The 10,725-nt window shown below is 44.3% G+C and overlaps 1 protein-coding gene across 1 annotated transcript; it reads right to left on the minus strand.

The window, feature by feature from the left end:
* Positions 1-548: 548 nt before the first annotated feature.
* THNSL1 (threonine synthase like 1) lies at positions 549-10,557 on the minus strand. Its single transcript, XM_004600022.3, has 3 exons — positions 10,426-10,557; positions 4,488-4,607; positions 549-2,920 (listed from the first exon to the last, which is right to left on the minus strand). The coding sequence occupies exon 3, from the start codon at positions 2,875-2,877 to the stop codon at positions 643-645; it is 2,235 nt and encodes a 744-aa protein (XP_004600079.3). The 5' UTR covers positions 2,878-2,920; positions 4,488-4,607; positions 10,426-10,557; the 3' UTR covers positions 549-642.
* Positions 10,558-10,725: the final 168 nt, after the last annotated feature.

Consider the following 10,725-nt stretch of genomic DNA (forward strand, 5'->3'; position numbering starts at 1 on the left):
TGCCATTAAACTTTTTTCACACGGAAGATTACGTGTTGGCAAGGCAGAGTTACAGGGAGAGGAGAGACAACAGGAGCCCTTTGATCTGCTGGCCCACTCCCGCAAGTACCCAACAGATAGTGAAGGACAGAACACTGAAGCGATTTGAACAGTGTGGGATACAAATCACTGTAGACTAAAATGGAATTTGAGAAGTGTCCAAAAATATTGGCAGTCAGTCACTTTGAGTGGTAAACTAACTTTCTAGTCAAGAGAGAATTAATCTACAGTTACAGATACAGTACTCATCAACCACACTTATCCATTTTCATTGCCAGACTGAATGCCAGACATTTGATCCACTTAAAAAAAAAAAGGTGGTAAGGGAGTAGAAACATCATGTGCAGAGGGTACAGCAGCACAGGGTACACACACTCTGCCATTTCTGGATTACAGATCTGAGGAGGAACAGAGTGATGTCACGCTGAATCCTGAGGTGACGTTACTGAAATTTCAAAAGGTAGCAAACAGGTAAGGCATAGACACCACCATATGAAACAAAATGCTACTGGACTTCAAAACAGCTTCTGAGATTTATTATTGCATGCTGATCACCAGGAAGAAAAAAAAAAACACAATTCAAAAACTAACTTCAGAAAACTTTCAAACGAACTGATGCTGGATTCTTTCCTCCACATAACCCTTGAGGACCTCCACATCAGCTGCACAGACCTGATATTCTCCTTTCTCCTGCTGCTTCATTCTGGCTAACAGTGCCTCATGTGGGGGAGGTAACGCATTGTAGGAACCCAGCAAATAAAGCTGGCTTGATGAAGAATGGTTGATGCCTTTAATCTTCAGAGCCTGCAGAATAGCGGGTGTGAACTTAGAGTAATGGGCCGTGGAGGCAATGATCACTGGGCAAGTTTTGTCCTTTAGTCTGTCAGCAACCACCTTTGCAACAGCAGTATGTGGGTCCAGGATGTAGCCCGAGGAGGCATAGGTCGAGCCGATGGCCGCCAGGCACTCCTCCTCGGAGCACCAGTCAGCCACAAAGTCCTGCTGAAGTTTCTTCACCAACATCTCTTCTATCTGGAAGTGATGCTGCTTTTCCAACTGGCTGAATAACTTGGTCATCAGTTGCCCATCTTTATTAGCCATCAAGTGTAAATGGCGCTCCAGATTTGAAGACTTGAGAATGTCGATTGATGGAGAGAAGGTTTGCACCAGCTTCCTTTCCCGCAGGTCATAATGTCCAGTTCTGATGAAATCAGTCAGAACATGGTTCTGATTGGAGGCACAGATAAACTTCCGGATGGGGAGCCCCATCTTTTTGGCATACACAGCTGCCAGCAAGTTGCCGAAGTTTCCTGTTGGGATGCAGACGTCAACAGGGCTTCCGAAGGTGATGAATCCTTGGCTAACAAGGTCCAGGTACGCCGAGGCATGATAGACGACCTGGGGGAGCAGTCGGCCCCAGTTTATGGAATTGGCTGAGCTTAACATTGTTCCGTATTCCACAGTGAGAAAGCCAGTAAAATCTGAGTCATTAAAAATTCTTTTGACGGCCGTCTGGCAAAAATCAAAATCTGACTGCACTCCCACTGCCCACCCATTTTCCCGCTGACTGCCAATGATCTGTGCTTTCTGAAAGTCACTTACTCCACCCTCAGGGAAAAATGTGACCACACCTATTCTCTGTTGGTCACTCTTACTGAGACGACTGAAACCATCCAGGACTGCACTCCCGGTGTCTCCTGAGGTTGCTACCAGAATCATGTAGTTGCAGCCAGGCGGGATGCAGTGAGCAAACAGATGTGGCATGAGTTGCAGAGACAGGTCCTTGAAGGAGCCTGTGGGCCCGTGAAACAGCTCCAGGAGGAACTGGTTGCCCACAAGGTGCCGGATGGGGGCGACCTTGGTGCAGGCAAAGTTGGCCCCATAGGCGGTCTCAATCATCTCCCCCAGTCTGGTGGCAGGGATATCCATGGGATGGATACACCTTTCTAGAAGGATCTGAGCTCTCTCCATGTAACTTGCTCCCACCAGTCTTCTCCACTCTCCACAGCTCAGCATTGGGAAAGCCTTTTCTGGGACGAAGAGTCCGCCATCAGGTGCTAACCCCTCAACCACAGCTTCGCTGAAGAACTTTGCTGACACCTGCTCACCATCTCTGGGACCAATACGCCTTGTGGAGATGAAGGGTTCTGAGTCTGTTTCTTGGTACCTTTGCACTGCATTTAGCACTTTATCGGCAACCTCCTCCGGGGTAGCCTCACTTTCACAGAACACACGGGTGTCATACCACTTCTTGTAGTACTGCCTACGAAACTGCAGCAAGTCTTTCATGGGCATCCCAGAATCCTGACCCACGATCCGATCGACCCTCAGTAACTTCAGACGGCTAAGGATATCTAGGAGCGGCACATCCAGGTACACGACTATCCCATTTTTCTTCAGGTGCCACATGCTGGCATCATGCAAGGGATTGGACCCTGTCAGGGAAATCACACTTCCAGAGGCAGAGAGGCTTAACACGGCTTTTCCCTCCTCTTCTAAAAACCGCTCATTACCCACATCCTGCAGTTTCTCAGACACACTCATGTTCCAGGTTTTCTCGAGGATGTCATCGTCCACGTCTATGACACAGCACCCTAGCCTCTGACCAATTATTCTGCCCACTGTTGTCTTCCCGGCCCCAGGAGGTCCCATTAGGACAATGTTTTTGTTTCCCACAAGAGAATGTGTGGAATGCCATGACTTCCCAGGTTCTACCAGCGGCAGGGATCTTGAGAGAAGCAGCCGTGTGTGTCGACTTGTTTTGACTTGCACATTGGAAAAACATCCCCATGCTATCCGCTTCAGCCACTGGCACTGGGTGAAGTAGAGCATCCTCATTTTCACTTTTCTGCCCGTGCCAACCCAAGAACTGGCCTTAGCACTATGCAAGACATAGAAACAACACAAAAAAGACATTTGGTTACTCATTTCAACATACTGTTAAAAATCATAACAGGAACAAATGGAACCATGCTCACAATACATGAACTTTAAAATCTTCCAAACATATAGGACACGTAAAAGAGTATTCTAACAACCCAGATGCCCAGTGAAAGAGGAATGGATAAAGAAAGTATAGTACATCTACACCATGGAATACTACTCAGCCATTAAAAAGAATGAAATTATGATATTTACACCAAAATGGTCCCAAATGCAGACCAATATGCTCAAGGAAATAAGCCGATCCCAAAAGGAAAAATATCATATGTTCTTTCTGATATAAGGAAACATTCATACAAAATACAAAACAAATAGATACATAAGTAAACATACATATACATACATTCTCATAGATGAACAGTAAAACGGAGATTAGCATATGAAGAAGTGAAGATATGTTGCAGTATGCATCTTTACTCCCAAGTGAAAGAAGGATACCCCATGAAACTGATAAATACACTTTGACAATGATATTAGAGTTTCCACAATTCTACAATGCCATGATACACTTAAAAAGCAGAATGCTGGCCCTGTGACTGTTGCTGAGGGACTATACTATTATAATAATATAGAGGAAAATGTTAGGGGGCATAGAATGAGGAGGGAGAAATGGCAAGCGGAGAGAGGAATCCCTATACCTACAAAATCATATAATGGAAAATAATAACAATAAATATTCTAAAAATAAGAATGTTCCAACTCAGATTCTCAGACACTGTATATTTTCCTTTTAAACAATATATTCTCAACTTTAAAGACACTGGAAAATTAAGGACTTAAAATACAGGTAACTCACAGAAACTTTATTTAGAAGATGTCATATAATGGATGCTCACTAAATCCAATTATTATTTCTTTTCCTTTGATGAATGTTGTAATGAAAAACTGCTTCTTGGGTTTGTAACACATAAAGAATATTTGGATCTGGAATGTCATTTGCTTCCAATTGGCAAAAGCTGGACAATACTCATTTAATTTCACTTCAGTTGTATGAATACACTAATAGCTTCTCACATTTCTCATAAGTGTATTGCAGAATTCACAACAGGAAACTAGAATGGAAGAATTTTTGCCTATAAAATATTTAAACAACATACCAACCTACAGAACAAGGGTGTGTCATGTGCTTTCTTACATGTCTTTTACATGCATACTTTTCAGACTAGTGCTCACATATGAATGTGTGAATGTCTTTCAAACACACAGTGTCTTTCAACACACTGAATGTCTTCCAAAAAGTCAGAGTGAGAGGTGTCATGTTGATATGAATAATCAGCCATGAGTTCAAAGGTGACATGGTTAAAGGGGTTCTTCACTTGGGACTCCAGTACTAAAAACATCATGAGTGAGGGACTTAACTCAAACTTTGGGGCCTATAGAGACAGTCAAGAAACTCAAGAGTGTTTCCAAAGACAAGAAAATTCTATTTGTACACCCAAAGCAGCTCGACAACTCCCCATAATTAAAACATAAACCATGGCACACTAATCCTGAATCCAACTTACATGGAGAAACGGAATTCTCACAAGAAGTAATCCATTTCCTGATGCAACTCCGCAGCTTTGACCAACTTGTGAACACTGGCCACACAGGAATCAATCTGCTGGGTCTGAGGCAGGGTCAATCTGCAAAAAAGTGGAGTCTATGATGAAGACTTGGAGTGAATCACAAACACGCATGACATCACATAATTCCACATTGACAATCTACTGTGGGGGGAAAACACTTGAAATTTCAAAAGGACAGGAAAAAAAATCAATTCTTTCTGCATTTCCCCAAATCCCTTACTAAAAAGGTTAAAATCTTGAGGTTTTATTTTTTTCCCCAGTGTCTCACTGCAGAAAGGACTGACTAAACAGCATCAATGGAATCTACACTTGGCAAATCAATTAAAGCATGACCAAATACTAACAAATATAAACCACTCCCAGCTGACCCTCGAAACCTTAATGACTTAGATCAGAAGGCAAGGGCAGAAGCTGGCATGGTGGCTCAACAAGTAATCCTTCATCTGCCAGCTCGTCCCATATGGATGCCAGTTCGTGTCCCAGCTGCTCCACTTTCGATCTAACTCCCTACTTATGGACTGGGAAAGCAGCGGAGGATGGCCTAAATCCCATGGAGGCCTCTGCACCCATGTGCGAGACCTGGAGGAATTTTCTGGATTTGCGAGTGAACCAGTGGATAGAAGATCTGTCTCACCTTTTATCTATATAAACCTGCCTTTCAAATAAATAAATATATCTTTAAAAAAAATGGAGGGGGCACCAGTGGACTATAAAGCTATGAGTGTCTAAACTACATGATCTGTAGATAGCGCCTAATGTAAAAAGCCCAAAAAAAAAAAAAAAAAAAAAAACCGTGGCACTCAGGTATCCAAAAGATGTGTGAAATTAGTCTGTATGAAACTTAAAGCATGTATTGGAGCCAACACTGGGACCCAGCAGGTGAAGCTACCACCCATACGCCAACATCCCAAGTGGGCACCAGTTCATGTCCTGGCTGTTCCACTTCCCATACAGCTCCCTGCTAAGGCTCCTGGGAAAGCAGCGGAGGATGGCTCATGTGCTCTGGCCCTTGTACACATCTTGACTCAGAAGAAGCTCCTGGCTTCAGCCTAGCCTAGTTTTGGCCATTGTGGCTATGTGGGGAGTGAATAGGCAAATGTCAACTCTGTCTCTCCTTTAACTCTGTTTTTCAAACAAAACGTAAGTCTTAATTAAAAAAAAAAAAAAGCATGTACCATAATGGCTGGTACACAGTACTATTAGTATATATGGAAATATTAATCACTGTGGCTCAATGATAATGGGTTAACACCACAGGAATCCAATTAGCTTAACAGTGACAAAGTATTTTTTTTTCAAAAATTGTTTTGTTTATGATCTTCAGAGAACACAATAGCACTGCAGACTGATTTGTAAATCACTTTGCCTGCAGACAACTACACCTGAACACTATCAGCAACATTTTTGCTCACTGTCATCTGAGGCCTTGCTTTAAGGCCTCTGCTTTGCGGCTAAGTCCTCGCCTTGAACGCACCAGGATCCCATATGGGCCCCGGTTCTAATCCCGGCAGCTCCACTTCCTATCCAGCTCCCTGCTTGTGGCCTGGGAAAGCAGTCGAGGACGGCCCAATGCATTGGGACCTTGCACCCATGTGGGAGACCCGGAGGAGGTTCCTGGTCCCCGGCTTTGGATTGGCGCAGCACCGGCCATTGTGGTCACTTGGGGAGTGAAACATCGGATGGAAGATCTTCCTCTCTGTCTCTCCTCTCTGTATATCTTTGTAATAAAAATAAATGAATCTTAAAAAAAAAATCTGCTGCTTTGGAGGGGGGCACGGCGCCCAACAGCCTGGCTCATCATCTATGTGGGGCGTTCTTTGATAGTCTTCTGAGTGCACAATGCATCGACTTAACAATTCTTAAAGCTGATTTAAAAGGCAGAAAGACCAATACAACTTGCCTTCTCCTCTCTTCGTATATTATCTTATTAGCTGCCTTGCTACTATTTTTCAGTCATGAACTGTTCCATTTCATGTTGATACCTACAATGTGGAACATCAATTTCATTAAATTCACAAGATCATGATGCCATCAGCTATGTTTACTTCACCTTATCCTCTGTAATCTTATTTCTGTTTCACTTTCCCTGGAAGCAACACACACACAAATTTAAAAGGAAAAAAAAAACTACTGACAGCTCTACTTAAACATTCGGTGTTTATTTCACCAGAAAAGCTTTTAGACTAATATATGGCAGCTAAAAGCTATCATACACAACATGCATTATCACTTGTTTTTTAAAAGATTTATTTATTTTCTTTGGGAAGGCAAATTTCACAGAGAGGAGAGAAAGATCTTGTATCTGCTGGTTTACTCCTCAAATGACCATAATGGCTGGAACTGAGCCGATCCGAAGCCAGGAACCAGAAGCTTCTTCTGGGTCTCCCATGTGGTTGCAGGCTTTGGGCCATCCTCCGCTACTTTCCCAGGTAAATTAGCAAGGAGCTGGACAGGAAATGGAGCAACCAGGACACAAACTGGTTCCCACATGGGACGCCTGTGCTTAGAGGTAGAGGATGAGCCAGTTCAACCAATGCACCAGCCCCTACTTCTGAAGAGAAGATGAATTCTATTTTAAGCTATATACTGACTTTTATTTCAATAACATTTAGCCACAAATTAACTTTAGCACTCCAAGGTCTATATTAAACAACTCTAAGACAGAGTAACTCCCATAGCACATGACAGTCTGTAAGCTGAGCTTTACTAAGATGCTAAATACAATTAACCCTTGGTATTCACGGCAACAGTGCTCTGTGAAGCCCCCTCCAGTGCCAAAACAAGGCACAGTATCATGTCGGCAGTGGACTTTAGCTGGGGACATGTGCATCTGTGGACCCAGATCCTTTACCAATAGGCCCACGTCCATATCACAAGTGAGAGGACACAAATAAACTTGTATAGAGTAGTAGCAGATTTCACAAATACAGAATTCATGGACTGTTAACCAGTATTTTCCTTGCAGTCAGAGCTATTTTATTAAGTTTTTCCTTTATTAATATTTTACTCTGGTTTGCAGTAGAGTGGTCAGGAGTAGGCAATCCTTCAGCCAAAGGACAAAGTAACTTCCAATGAGACACAGGTTGGTTACCTGGAAGACCACAAAAACACCAAATTGCTTGGCCTTAAAAGTAATCAGACTTCACTCTGTTGGCTACTGTTCTCAAACATTGTGCTGGGGGCTTGGCACTGTGGCCTATTGGCTAAGGTCCTCGCCTTGATCCCATATGGCTGCTGGTTCTAATCCCAGCAGCTCCACTTCCTCTCTCTCTCTCCTCCTCTCAGTACATCTAACTTTGTAATAAAAATAAAATAAATCTTTAAAAAAAAAAAAAACATTGCGCTGCACAAGCTTGCCTCAAAAATATTGTTACACTCTTTTCTTCTGCAGGGAATGAAAGATCTATACAATTCCATTCTATAATAATACTCTGAAACAGGCTCTCTTATTGATCACTTATTACAATAGTCTTTTGACCTAGTAATTCCATACTTTCTAAGGCATGCTTTTCAGAGCTATTCTGCTATCACAATAAGAACTTAAGGAAAACCTGATTGTTCACAGATACATAATAATTCATGTGTTATGTAACCTCAAGACACAAGATTTGACAATGCTATTTTCAACAGCTGATCATAAACTGACTAAATGATTGGAGGGGAAAGGGTACAAAAATCACTTTTATATGACTGAAGTCACATTTTTTAAAACAAAAAACTCAATTTTCAGCCATCTACTTAGGTTTTCCTAGGTGGCAAGCAAAATTATACTCTAACATACCCATTTCCACTTTCAAGATTGTTCAGAGTTTTTTATCGATTTATTTGAAGGACAGAGTGACAGAGAAAGAGACAGAAAGCTCTTCACCAAATGCTCACAACAGCCAGGGCTGAGGCCAAGCCAAAGTCAGGAACCAAGAACCCCACGTGGGTCTCTCACATGGGTGGCAGGGACTCAAGCACCAGGACCATCACTTGCTGCTTCCTAGGTGCACTAGCAGGAACGTGAACTGGAAGCAGAGCAACCAAGACCTCAATGAGCACTCTATACGGATGCCAGCGATACAAATGGTGGTTTCACCCACTGTATCAAAACTGCTCATCCCAAGAATTTTTCAATTCATTATAAAATACACATTTTTCAATTCCAAGGAATTCTCAGTTTAGTCAAGAACAACTTAGTATTTGCTAGCCACTGGAAATCATTACAGGGTGGGTATTAGGTTAAGTTACCTCTTGTTAAGTGCTTTGATGTGATCCCAGGTCCAGTTCCCAGTTCTAGCTTCCAGCCAAAATAGACCCTGGGAAGCAGCAAGTGATAGCTCCAGTACCTGGGTCCTTGCCACTCAGGAGGGAGACCTGACTTGGGTGGCAGATTTCTAGCTGTGGCCCTGGGCCCAAGCCTAGCCACAGGGGACAGCTGGGGATGAATCAAGGATGGGAGCTTCCAGTTTTAAAAATTGCTACAATGCTTTTCATGGCACTTTCAAACACTAATGATGAGACTGACTATTGTACAAAGAACATGTAAAAAGAAAACTATGCATTACACTTCTCATCCTATATTAGAATCTCTGCTCACAGCTTCTGTCTTTTTATTACCACTAGGGCTGAACAAGCTTCTCCTGCTGTCAGTCTTCTGTGCTAGTCTCCAACAAAGAGTGCTTTTGAAACACTCTAACTATAACTTTGGGAATATTATAAAGTAGCTGCCTTTATCAAGAGTTTCCTGCATCTAGACCTACTTCATTCGCTGAGATTAAAATAATCATCGAATTGCAAGGTCCTAGGCCATGTGGACTGTCCAGCCCTGTGACACTGACCTCTGAAACTGTAAGCCAACCTTGTAATTAAACAAACTTTCCCCAGCATGCAGCATCACAGGTCAACGGTCTGAGAGAAAAACAAGTGACTTAACAGACTGCAGCAAGCAGAGAGGTCTGAAGCTAACTCCACGTAATCGTTTCAAAAGTACAAATAAAAAAATATTGGTCTCCGCAAAATAATTTCAGTAATCCCAGAAAAATTAAGCTTGGCTAAGGTCAGCTGGTAAATCTACTCTGCCCTGACTAGCTCTTTGGAGAAGCGATGACCACAAATAACCCCTCAAGCACACTGTATAAGCATTGGTCCCCAACTACCTACTTGGGCTAACGGTGTCATCCTCAGCTCAAAATTCTTCGCACAGACATAAACGGCTCTCCCAATTTTATCCCTGCATGTTTACACTCATGGAAGAAATGCAAACATCTGATCAAACTGGTCAAGAAAGCACCAGACTTGCCTCCTTCCTGCCTCATGAAATTCCACAAGGGCCCCCGACAGGGTTCCACCTGCCACTCAGCAAAACCTTTAGGGCAAGAACCAAAGGGTTTGCCAAGTTGCCATGCGGTCCAGCCCGGCACCGGGCAGCCAGAAGCCTAGCCTGAGTCCGCGCCTCCGGGAAGCTGGGGTGGGTGCAGAACCCCCCCCCCAGTTTCCTTACTCAACGCGACCCCCTAAACGTCTCTGAGGCTAGGGATTTCAGCCCTCACATGGCCATGCACAAATACACAGGGTGAGCAAACGGTTCGACAAAACGGAAACATTCCGCTGCTCAGAAGGAAAAACTCCCCCAAAGGATACTGCCAAAAGACCTTAAAAAAACAAGGTTTTCGGGAGGATGGGGTGGGGGTCCATGTTCGGGGAGGAAGACCTGGAACCGGCGGCCAGGGCTACACGGAGCTCCGGGAACCGGGGGACACAACGAGGGGGCCAGACTGCGGACCCCGGTTACAACCGGGCGGCGTCTGGGAGGCGTCAGGGAGGGAAAAGGCCCGCGAGGGGGGCAGCCTGCCTTCTAGCCGTCCTTTTTCCTTCTCCTCCTGTAACTCACCAAGATAAAACCCCTGAGGAGACGGGGAAACTAGGAGAGAACACGGAGAAGCAACATTCCCCGAAGAGCCCAGGCCCGCCTCACGGAGCCGAAGCCCGGAAGCCACCTCAGGCCAGGCGCGGGGACCACTGCGCCTGCGCCGACCGACGCCGTCCTGCGCGCCCCTAGCGGCTAGACGCCAACCACGTGACCCCCCCATCGCCAAGCTGCTCGGGCTCCTCCCCCTCCTGTCGCCTAGCGACCGTTTCCACGGAGACCAGGAGTCCACAACAACGCTAAGGCATCCAAGAGGGGGAGAAA

Source organism: Ochotona princeps, chromosome 10 (genome assembly GCF_030435755.1).
Source record: "Ochotona princeps isolate mOchPri1 chromosome 10, mOchPri1.hap1, whole genome shotgun sequence".
Taxonomy (NCBI): Eukaryota; Metazoa; Chordata; class Mammalia; order Lagomorpha; family Ochotonidae; genus Ochotona; species Ochotona princeps.

Bases quoted from the DNA above. Each gene is read 5' to 3' on its own strand.
- THNSL1 (XM_004600022.3), bottom strand. From the start codon at position 2,877: ATGAGGATGCTCTACTTCACCCAGTGCCAGTGGCTGAAGCGGATAGCA.